Consider the following 14,296-nt stretch of genomic DNA (forward strand, 5'->3'; position numbering starts at 1 on the left):
AAGTACTAGGAAAAAATGTGTTTTTTTTTAACTTTTTGATTTCAAAAAAAGCTCCAAAAGACTTCAAGAAAGGAAGTATGCCAGCATATGCTCCATGCATTTATGTAAAAGCACAGAAAAAATCAGCTGCAGATACGTGCAGATGTGGAAGTTATGATCAAACATGTTTCACTGAATCGGATTTCAAAAAACTACGTTTTGACGGTGGTGTTTACCAAAAAGTTTGATTTCTTCGTTATTAATTGTCAGAATGAACTGGTTAAGCCCATTATTTTAAGAAAAGATGTCAAACTTTATTTTAAAAATAAAACAAAATTAATACATTGACACAGGTCTGAGAATTTCGATTTTTACGAAACCATTTATTTCTACCCGGAAATTTTTTTCAACTTTGAACTCAATTTTCTTGGAAAGAACACACGAAAAGCAATATAGTTTTATGATATTTTAAATTATATGATAGAGCTTAAAAAAAATAAAGAAAAGGATTAGGGATAATCCTTTATTTTTTTAGTTTTTTGCTAAAAGTAGGGCAGGTAGAAATAAAAAAGGTGTTATTTTTAAAGTTTTATTGCTTTGTTTTTGTTGTGTATTGCGTAATTTTGTATTACCTGTCTTATTAGAATAAAATCTCTTACTTAAATCTATATATATAAAGGATTAAATTAAAAAAAAGTCAGTATTGAGTTATTGACCATTTGTGCAAGGTGTTTAAGAAAAATGTTTACTCTGATCAATCAATAAGTGAAAGTGAAGTGAAATATAATAACAAATATACATATAGTGAATAGTGAATTCAATACATTAAAATGCATTCAATCGAAATTCCTTATTCGGTGTTGTGTAGTGAACTTATCACTAATGGACATGATGTTCAAAATCTTCTACCATATTTTGAAAGGGAATACCCCAACTTAATTTGATTTTGATCCATGGAGAAAAAATAATTAAAAGCTGTGCATTTCCTGTTGGATCGCTCTCCGAGGAAGCCCAAGAATGCCGAAATAAGGATTATAAAGCCTACCGCAGGTTTCATTCGAGAAAATGCAGCCGAATTGCGACAAATGAAGATGTGATGCATCACATACTCATATCCTCAGATCCAATAATAACAGGTTTAAGGCCACAGGCAAAAAAGAAAATACTTCCAATCAGCGCAGACGATAAAAATCTCATTTTAGCATCATAAAATTACTACTTCATAATTGTTTTTTTATTTATTTTTTGTGTGTATTTATCTATTTATTTATTTCATTTTATAATATACATAGTTAGTAATAATATTTTGTTCAAAATAAAAAGTTAAGATTTTACTAAAAAAAAACTTTTATTTAAATATAACATCAAAAGCCTCAAATTTTAGAAAAATGTCAATAACTTTGTTTATAATTTTTTTTTTCAACCAAATTTTGACCAAATATGTATAAGACTAATCTTAACATGTATGCCAAATTTTATTTAAATCCGTTGAACCGTTCAGATTTTACAGACTTTTTTCCGCTCTCCCATACAAACCGAACCACTGTGCGACGCACAGTGGGGCACCTTGTATGGGAGAGCGGAAAAAACTCTATAAAATCTAAAGTAATGAACCGATTTTGATGAAATTTTCAGGAATGATAGCGAATAGCAAGACAAATCTGAATAAAAAACTTCCGCCCATTTCCACGCCCACTAAAAGAGAAAAAAGCTTTTTTCGGAGAACATATATGAAAACAAAGATTTGTTTACCAAATTTATCGTATGCATATTACGAATAAAATAATAAATAGCGATAAAATCAGTTTTAATATGCTTGAAAGTGAATGGTTCTGTGTAAAACAAATGTTTAGGTTTATTTTGTTTGCAATTCCAAGGATAACAGATTGCATTTATTATGATATAGATAGTTGGTGTTTTCAAAGTTTATCGTTTGATTTATTATAAAATAAATTTAAATAATAAATAAAAAACAATAGTTCAAGTAAATACAATAAAAACAAATGTATTTAATCTTAATAAGCTATCTTATCTTAAATAAATTAAATTCAAATTATTTCAAATAAACAATTTAATGTGAGCAAATCTATGAATTTTTAATGCAAATTATTTCTGATGGATATTTATTTCCTAAATCCCTGGTACCATTAAAACTTGTTCAACGAGAAAATGAAGAACGAATTTGGAAAAATATTCGACCATTCTTAACCTATCATTTACCAGCTCTTTAATTTTCCTTTTCGGAGGAAATTCCGGAAGAAGTTAGAAAAAACAAAGATCGTGTAGAAGCTGAAATTCTGAATCTTTTAGAAACTGAAATTCAGTACAATGCATCATTGACATTGTCTAACAAAAAACTGGGACTGCAAACTCTTGGAAATAACCAAAATAGATGAAAGCTTATAGCGTATGGTAAAAATAACGGTTTGAATTTGACATTTTAAAGTTTCTACATATTAGCCGTGTTTTATTATTCTCAAAACAAAAACAACAAGCGATATTGCTTTCTATTGAGAGCTTTCTTTACAAACCAAAAATAAGTTCGTATACCGGTCTATACATAGATAGCTTTGAGGATAGGTAAAGAGAAAGAGACCAAATGAAAAATAATTGCAAGCTAAATAAAAAAGGATGTATATAAATACAAAACTCTGTTTACCACATTGTCTTATTTTTTTCCGATGATCTATATCATATTGTTAGTACAATAAAACTCTATTACGAGACACTTTCATTTTCAATTTCAGAAAATTGGAGTACTTTATACGAAACTTGTTGATATAATTCTGTTAACTCAGTGCTGGGTTAATTAAGAGTGTTTTCACATAAGCGTCTTTTTACCATATAAGATCGTCAGAACTGGTTCAAAGGCATAAATATAAAATTCCATAATCTAAATTATTAATTCATTGTTATTTTTTGTATGAATTACCAACTTAAAATTGCCCTAAAAACCGCATCCGGACGTATCCGGATGAGATTTTTACTGGAAAATGTTGCTGAGACCCTACACTATCTACTGAAAATAGTTTGCAAACAGAGGCAAACAGAGGAAGTAGTTAAAACCTTATGCGAACGAAAAAATCACTGAAATAAAGTGTTTCTTCGTCAAAAAATACCTTGTCCAATTTTTTTTTCAAAAAATAACATACGGTATTATTTTTCAATTTATTTCAATCATTTTAGCAGAAAAAATTGTTTAAAAATTTCAAATTTCACAATATACTGATCGTTTAAAGAATACTAATATTTTATAATTTTTCACGATATTTGAACTTTGAGCGAAAATCTACAGGTGTACAATTTTTTTTTTGAAAAATAGTTTTCATTTTCTGATTCTACAACCAATTAACTATAAAAAACACTTTTTGTTTAAAAATAAATCCTACTTTCAGAAAAATAGGTTTTGTCCGCATTTTCCCCACTGTGCGACGTGGCTTAACATGCCAAAAACCCTCTAACTAATCAACAAATCTAAAAAATGACATCCGGCAAGGAACACCCCGACTTTTATTTTTAGAGCACCACAATATTTAAATTTAATCTTAAGCCAATATATAAAGTTAGGCCCCCTATGTGCCTAAATATTGTCAATAAACAAATCTAGGCTTATAAAGTAAATCATTAAAAATTAAAACAAACAAAACTCAAACATTTTCGAGTGTTGGCGTAGGTATAAATAAAAAAAAGCGTTTATTCAAAAAAGGAACGTCAAGAGAAGTAAAAGTAAAGTCAAACGGAAAGTCAAGTGAAAGTCAAGTTAAACTTCCATATCTTTTTTTATATTTTTATCTACTTCCAATCTTAGTTCAATTTAAATTATAATTTTATTTTAAATTCTAAAATGAATTAAAACTACATTAAACTAAAGAAACGCTTTAATATTTTAATTTATTCCCTTCACTTTGAATATTATTTTTCTCCTGATTATGGATATAGATACAAAAGTATTGGTGTAGTTAAATGATTCAAATATTTTTGTAAGCTATAAACTACTCTTTTTTATGTCTTCTAGTTTTTGAGATAATTGAAAAATAATGAAACTATATTTCTCCCACCCAAAAGTATCTTTAATTAAAACTTTGGGAGGGTTGACGTCGTTTAGTTTCAGACCAACACATCAAACATGGGTATTACTTCTTACATCTGGTAAAAATTCCAATATTTGAGATCCTAAGTCGTCCTTATATATTTCTTCAAGTCACTATTTTCTATAAAATAAAAATGCCGTAAATTCTTCAAAAGCTTGTTCAGGATTTCAAGATCGTTTATTGTGTTAGATGTATCTTGTCAACATATTTGCCTATGATGTGATTCTTTGCTTCATTACTCTTAGAACTGGATGACATTTTTTCAACAAATATGTACAGGCGTGTGCTGTCGGTACAGATACGACTAGTGATCTTTTGAACAAGTACCTAACTGTACTAAAAAACATAGAAAAGAATAGTTTTTAATGTTTGATAAAGAATTCATCAGACAAGCTATCTAAATCAATTAGTTCTTTATTGCTGTTTATAATCATGACAAAATAATACGCAGTGATATTTTTGACTTTCGTTTCATAGATTTTGACTTTGAATTATTTCAAAAACTATTTTCTGAAAAAGCTTCATTTGAAATCTACATAGTATGTTAGTATAGTAAAAAGTGTTTGGATTGAGTGCCTCTACCGAAAACCTTTATTTTGCGTGCCCTATTTGAAGCGGAAATTAAAATTAAAATACCCATTGATTCAGCACTTTACCTCAAATTTTAGTTTCAAAATGTTTAAATAGGTCCATGATTAAGTCTCTTAAAACCAAATTAGTATTAGTAGTAGAAATCTTTATTAATTGCATAATATAATATAACAATTGTTTTTAACATGAGATTATTGTGGTTTGGCCTCAGGCCGTCTACCAGATTGACATTTCTTTTTAATTAAACTTAATATTTTTTTAATACAATTTAAAATTTCATAACTTTGTTTGCATTTTTTTTTATTTTGCTTTTAAGAATTGCCTTCAATAATTTGTGATCTATATCTAAGCGCCGATACTGCATATCTATATAAAACTTCCTAGCCTAATTCGCCATTCAAAACGCACAGGACTTCTTTTATATCCATAGAAGTTTTTCCAAAGTGTCTTATTCGGAATTCTCTTAGAATAGGACATTTTCCAATGAGATGAAATACATCTTCTATCTGCTTAGGCCGATGTGGAATGTAAATGAGCTTAATTAATTCTTCTCTTAGTTTTAATATTAAAATTATCATACTTAGTGGAAATCGGTTTAGAAAGTATGTGTTTTCATGAAGATTTAAGTTTAACTGGTTGTAAATCATCCTTTTGCGAAGATTGCGCTTCTAATAAACAACTATTATACATAGAGCGACTTGCTCCTTCCAATAAATTCTGAAAACAGCTCCTTAAGTCATCCGGGCTAATATCAGAGTGAATGCGCACATATTCTCCAAATCCAGCTCCTAGTTTGTCCCACTTTCTGACAAGATTCCCTTTTGATAAAATGATGTTTTTCAGGATCAGCTTAGGTAGTCTTCCCTCTTCCATCTCCAAGATTTTCATTACATAATCAAAATGTAATTTAAGAACGTCCAAAAAGTAATGGTGAAATCGATGTCTCTAGATGCATCATGTAATTAGGTGTAGTCAAAGGTAATCGAAAAATCCGTTTAAGAAATTATCTCAGAAATCTTTCTACATCATCGAATTTGGAATATCCCCATACTTGCGCACCATACAGCAAAATAGAGACTGCAGTTGCTCGGAAAAATTTGATCTTTGCGCTTAAAACCAAATTATCACCCTAAGCATCTGCAATTCAGCCCCAAACCACACCTTACCTCGACCATCTGATCTAAGTCAATTTAATATTGTCCGAAAAACAGTTTTCCAGTAAATAGTCTAGTTCCTTGTCTATTATACATATATGTATGTATATATTTTTAGACAACTCGTAGTCTTCATTTTGGATTTTTTCATTAATATGTTTTTCTGTCCACTCTGACAGTTTTTCTGAAAAACTTCATAACTCAGTTGCCATTATACATATGTATATGTATGTATGTATTCCTAATTTGCAAAGATTTTGTGAGATCTACCTCAGATGGTTGTTTAAGATCCTTGGTCGACCAGACAGAGTTAACCTTAAATTCTATTCGATTTTCCGTTATTTGACCTCCGAACTACATATGTACATTTACAGATGTACTAACAGTTTTTCAATTTCCTTTGGCTTTATAGAAAATTACAAGTTGCTTCTGATCAAAGGAACAGTTTCCTTTTTCGACCCACAATAAACAGAAATTATGATTAAAGATAAAATAAATACTTAATTCATCAATATGACGGACCTGAACAGGACAACTTTGTTTGTTTACTCAAAAGGGTAAGCTAATTTGATACCATTCAGTTAACGAATACTTTCCTGGCCCGAAATTGATGATACTTCTAAATTCTATAAAGTGTAGGTATGGTTCAAAATAAAATAAATTTTAACTGCTAACAAACCAAAAGCGTCCAATAATTCTGTAAGTAACTGTACTTACCACACTTCACTTACTTCTCTGTGATTTAAAACAAAACCAATATTTGAAAAAAAAAACAGTCTTAAAAATTGAAATTAAACTAAATATTTGTTTATTTAGTGAAATTCCACGTACTTCCTTGATAATGATCTTTTAACTCAACGCCATTTCTTTTCAAGCAGTCTCTTAGTTCATCACATACTCTAAACATCTCCTTGTTCTTAGTTTCCATTGCTCGTTGTCGCATATCACTTCTTGTTTTCACTAAATCCTCCAACAAAGATGATAAGTCCAAATTATTATCATCTATGTGTGTTGCATCGCCTATTTCAAATCCGAACATCTGTAAGTTGCAATTTACAAAATTTCGAACTGCAGCTATGGTATCCAGATTAGAAGCGAAGGTCTGTTCATTTTCTGTAGTTGAATTAATTGATTTACTGACTGCTGATGAGAGTTCGATTAAGACCCCAATGCATCGAGCTGTGTTGAAATCATCCTTCAGATGTTGATCTATAAGAAGCTTGGATTTCGATAGAAGTGCAAGAATTTCGTTTGAATCAATCAATGCCCCACGTTTTCTTCCTTTCAAATAGGCCTCTACGTTCACATTAAATTCGTGGAATCTCTTAAGAGTGCCATGTGCGGTATTCATCATTTTATCTCCATACTCAACTGAATTTCGATAGTTAGATAGAATACACGCCATTCGAAATTCATCACTAGAATAAGACTGAAGCATTTCATCGATACTGATTGTGTTCTTGAGAGACTTTGACATCTTTTCCGACTGTCCAGCAATACTTAAGTGACCCGTGTGCAACCAATAGTTAACCCACTGTGGTGTTTCATGAAAGGCACAACTTTGGGCCTCCTCGTTCTCATGATGCGGGAATTTTAGATCAAGACCTCCGGCATGAATGTCAATCCCATTGCCGAAGATCATACTGGCCAAGGCACTGCACTCTATGTGCCAACCAGGACGACCGTCGCCCCATGGTGATGACCACGAGGGTTCATTTGATGCCTTTTGGGCTTTCCAAAGAGCGAAATCAATTGTTGATTCTTTAAGTTCATGACTAACCTGTTCTATATTTAGTCTTTGAAGCTTTCCATAGCCAGGATAAGAATTAACATCAAAATAAATCGACTTATCTCGTCCAATGTATGCCAATTTGTTTGCGATGAGCTTTTTAATAAATGCAACTATGTGCGGTATATTTTCTGTAACTCTGATTTTTACATTTGGTTCTATAACATGCAATCTCTTCATATCATTCCAGAATTCTGTTTCATAGAGTTTAGTTAGCTCCTGCCATGACCTACCACTTTCGTGACTCCTTTTAATGATTTTATCATCAATATCGGTAATGTTCATGGCAGTGACAAGATTAATTTTAAAATGATCCCGCATAATTCTTTGAATAATATCTAGTTTCACGTAACAACTCGCATGTCCCAGATGAGAGGAATCATAAACAGTCGGACCACAAGTGTACCAAGTCGCAATGTGCTTATTCTTCAACACTAGGGGCACATTCGAACGTGCTATGCAGTTATAAACTTGTATACCAGTCTCGTAGCCGGTGGGTTGATGCCATTGCTGAGAATATTTACAAAATTGCATCGTTTTCGATAGACGAGCACCAATTCTTGAAAACCATAATAGTTAGAGACTATTCTTTAATTTGTATAAAACATTACCATACCTGGAACGCAACATTTTTCCTATTAATTCTACAAACTTAAACTAAGTAATAATAATAAATTCTACACGAGAAACAAATGCACTTTAGCCACAATCAACTTTTATTTCCAACTTGAATCTTGACGACACTACCCAAAATGAAAATGACACAAAACAGATGATTAATGTTATTGTGTATAACACTTTTTAATAAATTTAATCATTTGGCCGGTGAACGCGAAAGGAACACGGACGGATATTTTAGTCGAATAGGACAAGTGAAAAGTTTGTGTATTTAATTTTTGTGGGAATAACCAAAGTTTCTAAATAAAAACCTATCAAGATGATGCGATATGAAGGTGACGAAAAGTTGGCTGATAATTCAGCCTGTGCTGGTGTCAGGGCAGACTTAAAAATGTGCCTCCTAGAGAGCGATTGCTGCAAAAAGGTTAACTCATCTACTAATCCCAACACTTCATGTGTTGTTTAAAATGTTTTTCTTATATATTAAAGGACAGAAAGACTCCTAGACAGTGCCTGCAATCGAACGATGTTCCGGAAGAATGCCAGGTGTTGAGAAACACATTTTTCGAGTGCAAGAGGTCTATTGTAAGTTGTTTGCTTCAGAATGGTTAAAATGGTTTACAAATAGTTTGTCATTTTAGTTGGACAATAGACAGAGGTTCCGTGGACGTAAAGGGTATTAAATATTTGTATTCTTTTTAAAATAAGTTACATCAATGTTGACAAAAAAGCAAAATTCTCATTCTCAGCATAAATAAATTGAGTTTTGTGAAGTTTTCATTTTCATATTTTTGTGTCTTTCTTTCATCATTTCATTCGTGAAGGACAAAATTCAGTTCGATTCTCGAAGTAGAATGTTTACCATCTGTCAATGATTGATTAAAGTGCAGTGCACATGGAGTTGCAAACTTTCAACTTGTTAGTGGTTGTGGGAGTTAAAATAATTAAGAAAATTAAATATTTTCTAAAAATTGAAAACAATACAATATACTGTTTGACTTACTCTGTTGACGATTTATAATAATAAAAACTGATGTTCTTGAACATTTGTATGTGAAGATTCAAACCACTCATGACATGTTACACCTCTAGCTATGGGCCAGGGTTTTAATTCTATTAATTAAACTCAACAGTTACTATCTGTCATAAGAAAAGGGCATACAACATCGATATCTCGGTCAAAACGTCACCACCGACAGACGCAACTTTGAGCAGTTAAGGACTTTGTCTACCTAGGCTCCGCTAGGAACACGGAAAACAACACCAGCGCTGAGATCAAACGAATAATTACTCTCGGTTATCGCTGTTTCTTTGGGCTAAGAAAGCAAGCTCTCGAAAGACCAAAGAGTCGCTATATAAGACCCTCATCAACCCCGTCTTGCTATACGGTGTAGAAGCATAGACTAAAAGAAAAGCGGATGAAAGCACCTTGGTTAGATTCGATACAAAAGTTCTTCACGTGATTTACGTTCCCGTATGCATACAAGGAAAGTGGAGGGAAAGATGGATCAACGAGCTATAGGGGCTGTACATTGACGTAGACATAGCCAGAAGGCTAAAAGTCCAACGGCGATGGCTTCATCGCGCAAAGTGCATGGAAAGCAATGCTTCGGCCCGGAAAGTCTTCGAATCCACACCCACAGAACAGCGCAGTAGAGCGGATAAGGGGGCGCATAGAATTCGAAAGTGACCTCACGCAACTTGGAATTCAAAACTGGAGACATCTAGCTATGGACCGAGATAGATTAAGAAGTTTTTTCTCGTTCACACAGGACTGTAGCTGTAGCGCCATCTTAAGTAAGTGAGTAAGTAAGAGATTCCCCTGTTCCAGAAATGTTTTTTGTTTTTTAGGAACAATATCTGAGCTTCAAAAGCTTTTAAGTGGGCATTAGTATTGGCAATACTTTTTTGGCGCCGATTTTCGGCTGCAGATATTTCTTGATTGAGCTATGGTTCGAAAAACTTGGAAATCTCACAAAATAAAGGGATTTTCTTAAACTCACTTTTGAGGTTGCTTCAGGAGAGAGATAGTACCCGTGGGGTGGTAGTACCAGAGCAGGACCAGAGGTCACAAGAACAATTCCACCTAAATAAAAAAAGTTTTCACGGGAATTGCCTCTTCCGAAGAATTGAAAAATCCTCCAAGAGTAATTCTAGTCATGGAAAGTGATTTCTCAAATAAGGTCCCCTCCATCCCTGACAACTTTACTCGCACACAGGAATGATTGTGAGTTGTAAGTCACTAGGCCCTAGTGCTCTACGGAATGTTTTGTACACAAAAGTTTGCGTGAACGCCCTTATAATTCTTTAAACGTCAAATATTAAACATCATTTTAATTATTTCTTAAAATTAATTAATTTATTTGTAACAAGTTAATATTTAAAGATGCCAAAAATAAGCAACAAAATTACTTTTAGTAATTTACTTATTTCAGAACTTTTCGGAAAAAATGATGATTTCTGTATTTTCTTTAACAAAAGTGAAATTCTTGTAATAAAATTTGGATAATTGTATACACCAAAATCTTGGGAAAATTTCAAATAAATATCTTTGTTTCTAAAATCTGTTTTTGGTTACCCCGAAGTTCTAATTTCGAGGCTCAATAATTCAATAAACCACAACTAACTTCAGTCATATTTCTTTTTCCACTCTACTTCTACTTCAAAAATAGGAAAAATGTCAACATCATCGCCGCTAAATGTTAGAAAAATAAATAAATAACTAGATAAATAAATAAACAGTCTTCTATTTGCTAATTACTAAGTAAAATGACCTTATATCACTAAGCACAAATATATTACACAAAACACCAAAGATTTTTAACGCAACTATAAAAATGGATCCAGTGATATTCTTCTCACTTATAATTGCCATATATTTTGTAGTATTTTTCTTAGATTGCTTCTTCAAGGTAAGCCGGTTTTATTTCTAAACAAAATTATGGTCAATATTATTCTCTATGTGTTTTTTTTTCACTTCTAGAGTTGCATGCACTACCCCTGGGAACAGTTCCTTACAAACACCGGTCTTACCATTAACTTTCTGCGCTTTAAATGGTATACAACAGCTTTTAATCGAACTATCTTTAAGTGGGGTTCCGCTGGCAATAAGTTCCTTACGAAATGGTTTACCTGCGGAGTCTTAGTTTCCCTGGCGATGCTTCCTCTAGCTTTTATCATTTTGTTTATGACAATATTTAATGGTCACAAAGGAGGTGAAGCAGGAACAGGAGCAGGTGGCGGAGGCAGCACGGTAAGTGATGTTAAAATTCAGATCCTCTTGCCGGGATTCAATCTGCCGCTGGAAGAGATTGGATTTTATGTTTGCACATTAGCGATATCGACAGTTGTCCATGAACTGGGACATGCTTTGGCAGCGGTCATAGAAGATGTCCCTCTCAACGGTTTCGGGTTTCAGGTATATTTTTGCATACCCATAGCCCATACGGATATCGCCTCGGAACAACTTAATTCCCTGCGTTGGATGAAAAAACTGCGCATCCTTTGCGGCGGAATTTGGCACAATATCATATTCTCGGCCTTCTGCTATCTGATATTCTCGAGCTTTGGATTTCTTATCACACCTATCTACAGTACCAACCAAGCGGTGTTTGTGACCGAAGTGACAGCAAAATCCCCGCTACGTGGAGAACGTGGACTGCAGGCCAACGATGTCATAACGCAAATCAACGATTGTAATGTTCGAGACATAGACTCGTGGTACGATTGTCTCATTCAGTCGTTGCGTACAAAGCCAGGGTATTGTGTTTCCTCGGACTTTATTCGCCTGAATGACGAGAGTGTGGTGATTACCCACCATGGAAGCGAGGGAGTGATACAGTGCTGTGACGCTAAGAACTACGCTCAATGCTGCTACGAGTACATCGATGACCTGAGCAACGACGGACCAATAGAGATCCCACAGCATGTTTGTCTTAACATACGCCTGACCATCGAAGATTCATACGGATTCTGTTCAGGAGCATGTGACCGAGGCTTTTGCATTCGGCCCTTACTAAAGAACACCACAACGATCCTTAGCATTAAGCGAGAGAAAAAACCGGACGTCATCTATATGGGCCATCCGGGGGATGTGTCGAAATCCGTTCGAATCTCACCGTTTGTTCCGAAGTCAGGAATATTCAAACCACAATTGGCAGATGCTTTTACTCTATTCCTGAAGTACAACATCGTGTTCTCTCTGGGTCTAGCTCTAGTCAATGCCCTGCCGTGCTTTGGCATGGATGGATACCACATCTCTAGCACAATTATCAATAGTTTTCTTGTTAATCGAATAGCCGAAAGAGCCAAACGAGAGACCATCGTTCTCCTGGTCACGGGTTTGGGGACGTTTCTCTTTATATGCGCTGTGTTTAAGGTTGTTTGGGTTTCGCTCATAAAGAATATGTTCTAAAGCTTCAATTTGGAAAATAAATATTTATTAAAGACTAACTGAACAAAAAGATAATTTCAACTATTTTAATTTATTATTTATGTTGCCACTGAGATTGAGGCTATTTTGTAATTCTGTTAAGGATCTTCTTCCGTGTTGGATGAGCATTTTTATGGCAATCTCTTCGGTTTGATTTTTATTGTTACGAAAGTCATAGCGAGCCCATTCACGCAATTCGGTTTGTGTTGATTTCTCAGGCACTTGACGGATTGTACGAAAGATTTCTCGGTAAAGTTTGATAACTTCTTGTCGCAGCATAAACTGGAAGACAATTTATTTACAAATAATTTTAAATTAAAACAAATTGTAAATAATCAAACCTGCTTTAAACTTAATGCTGGTTTTGCTACTTTATTCATTTTGTTTTTAATCAGAAAATATACGCTGACAGGTAAGAAGATGGAGAAAGGTTAATCAAGTATTTTCATTTTGCAATGTTTGTTTTGGGCATTCATTCATAAAACAGCTGCTTTTCTCCTGTCAGTTCTTATTTGTTAAATATACTCTGTTCGATTCTCGATTGGATGATGGTTCCGTGGTGAATTTATGGTTTCGAGACTACACAAAATAACAACATTGGGGACGAATCGTAATTATAGCCGTTAACTGCAGCCGTAATCCGAATACGAAGGTTTATAATTCCAGCTTTACAATAAGTGCGTTTTGTTCGCATTCCATTTTTTTAAAAATTGGTACAAGTGAAAGAAGATCTGTCAAAATCATAATAAAAAAAACAATAGAAGAAAGTTTTGTGTATATCAAAAGTTAAAATTAAATTCATCAAAGAAAAACTAATAAAATGGACAATGTTCAATCAGAAATGGAAGAAGAAAACATTTGGAAATTTATATCTTTGCCAGCGGGAATGAGTTCATACCAGGAATGTTTTTTGAAGTGCATACTAGTCTCGAAGACTCAACAGAAGATAATAAACATGCCACTGTAGATTCCTTCATTATGAAAAAGATTTCAAATCCCACTGCAGATTGCGGTGTTCTTAGCTTAGCTGTTCTATGTTCCATTATCATTATTTTATTCCAGTATCTTATTCTCAGCATTATTTATCTCTTCATGCAGCTAATAGAGGAGGACGAATTAAAATAGGGTGCAGAAAAGAATTTGTTATGTACATTTGGTACATCAGCAACTCCTTAACCTTTCGACAGTAGGCAAACCTTTTTGGTGTAATAAAGTGGGTTGTAGTTAATCGCGTTTGTAAGTGGCAGGTATCGAAAGGACAGGAATACATAAAATGGCCTCAGGGAAATGCTGTTTTAAAATGTTATTCTCCAATTTTTTAAATAATCTTTGCCATAGTAATGATTCTAGATTCTCCTGATGTAGAAAATCTTGTTTTTCACGTATGTTATTTATGTTTGATACTTGGGAACTATCGTTGGATAACAAATCATTCAGATGACCAATTAATTAAATGATTTTTTCTTGGTTAAGAGCAATTCTACTTCAAAATGCTTCCGAAGAACAACAAATGCTTGTCTTCTGTTTCTAATTGACGGTTCTGTGTAACTCAAATAAATATATTTTGTTTGTTAACTTTTTTACAGCTGTTGAGCTGTCAGACAAAGCAAATGTTCAGCAAATTTGAACAAGAGCTTCCATT

At 33.4% G+C, this 14,296-nt stretch overlaps 4 protein-coding genes across 4 annotated transcripts; 2 read left to right on the forward strand and 2 right to left on the reverse strand.

Annotated features, from left to right (window-relative positions):
• Nucleotides 1–6,603: 6,603 nt before the first annotated feature.
• On the reverse strand, nucleotides 6,604–8,344 carry LOC129942278 (cysteine--tRNA ligase, mitochondrial). The gene is made up of 2 exons (XM_056051145.1): nucleotides 8,221–8,344; nucleotides 6,604–8,163 (listed from the first exon to the last, which is right to left on the reverse strand). Exons 1-2 carry the CDS (start codon nucleotides 8,232–8,234, stop codon nucleotides 6,624–6,626), a joined length of 1,554 nt encoding a protein of 517 aa, XP_055907120.1. The 5' UTR covers nucleotides 8,235–8,344; the 3' UTR covers nucleotides 6,604–6,623.
• Nucleotides 8,345–8,407: 63 nt separating this feature from the next.
• On the forward strand, nucleotides 8,408–9,008 carry LOC129942279 (cytochrome c oxidase assembly factor 5). Its single transcript, XM_056051146.1, has 3 exons — nucleotides 8,408–8,646; nucleotides 8,712–8,807; nucleotides 8,864–9,008. The coding sequence occupies exons 1-3, from the start codon at nucleotides 8,542–8,544 to the stop codon at nucleotides 8,903–8,905; spliced, it is 243 nt and encodes an 80-aa protein (XP_055907121.1). The 5' UTR covers nucleotides 8,408–8,541; the 3' UTR covers nucleotides 8,906–9,008.
• A 1,859-nt stretch (nucleotides 9,009–10,867) lies between these two features.
• On the forward strand, nucleotides 10,868–12,690 carry LOC129941028 (membrane-bound transcription factor site-2 protease). Its single transcript, XM_056049568.1, has 2 exons — nucleotides 10,868–11,134; nucleotides 11,206–12,690. The coding sequence occupies exons 1-2, from the start codon at nucleotides 11,060–11,062 to the stop codon at nucleotides 12,634–12,636; spliced, it is 1,506 nt and encodes a 501-aa protein (XP_055905543.1). The 5' UTR covers nucleotides 10,868–11,059; the 3' UTR covers nucleotides 12,637–12,690.
• On the reverse strand, nucleotides 12,640–13,139 carry LOC129941030 (LYR motif-containing protein 2). Its single transcript, XM_056049569.1, has 2 exons — nucleotides 12,996–13,139; nucleotides 12,640–12,936 (listed from the first exon to the last, which is right to left on the reverse strand). The coding sequence occupies exons 1-2, from the start codon at nucleotides 13,032–13,034 to the stop codon at nucleotides 12,697–12,699; spliced, it is 279 nt and encodes a 92-aa protein (XP_055905544.1). The 5' UTR covers nucleotides 13,035–13,139; the 3' UTR covers nucleotides 12,640–12,696.
• Between the last annotated feature and the right edge of the window lie 1,157 nt (nucleotides 13,140–14,296).

Source organism: Eupeodes corollae, chromosome 1, assembly GCF_945859685.1.
Source record: "Eupeodes corollae chromosome 1, idEupCoro1.1, whole genome shotgun sequence".
In the NCBI taxonomy this organism is placed as follows: domain Eukaryota; kingdom Metazoa; phylum Arthropoda; class Insecta; order Diptera; family Syrphidae; genus Eupeodes; species Eupeodes corollae.

Bases quoted from the DNA above. Each gene is read 5' to 3' on its own strand.
- LOC129942279 (XM_056051146.1), top strand. From the start codon at position 8,542: ATGATGCGATATGAAGGTGACGAAAAGTTGGCTGATAATTCAGCCTGT. The intron at 8,647-8,711 runs GTTAACTCATCT...TATATATTAAAG, and splicing joins AGAGCGATTGCTGCAAAAAG to GACAGAAAGACTCCTAGACA. The intron at 8,808-8,863 runs GTAAGTTGTTTG...TTGTCATTTTAG, and splicing joins TCGAGTGCAAGAGGTCTATT to TTGGACAATAGACAGAGGTT.
- LOC129941028 (XM_056049568.1), top strand. From the start codon at position 11,060: ATGGATCCAGTGATATTCTTCTCACTTATAATTGCCATATATTTTGTA. The intron at 11,135-11,205 runs GTAAGCCGGTTT...TTTCACTTCTAG, and splicing joins TCTTAGATTGCTTCTTCAAG to AGTTGCATGCACTACCCCTG.
- LOC129941030 (XM_056049569.1), bottom strand. From the start codon at position 13,034: ATGAATAAAGTAGCAAAACCAGCATTAAGTTTAAAGCAG. The intron at 12,937-12,995 runs GTTTGATTATTT...ATTGTCTTCCAG, and splicing joins CAGCATTAAGTTTAAAGCAG to TTTATGCTGCGACAAGAAGT.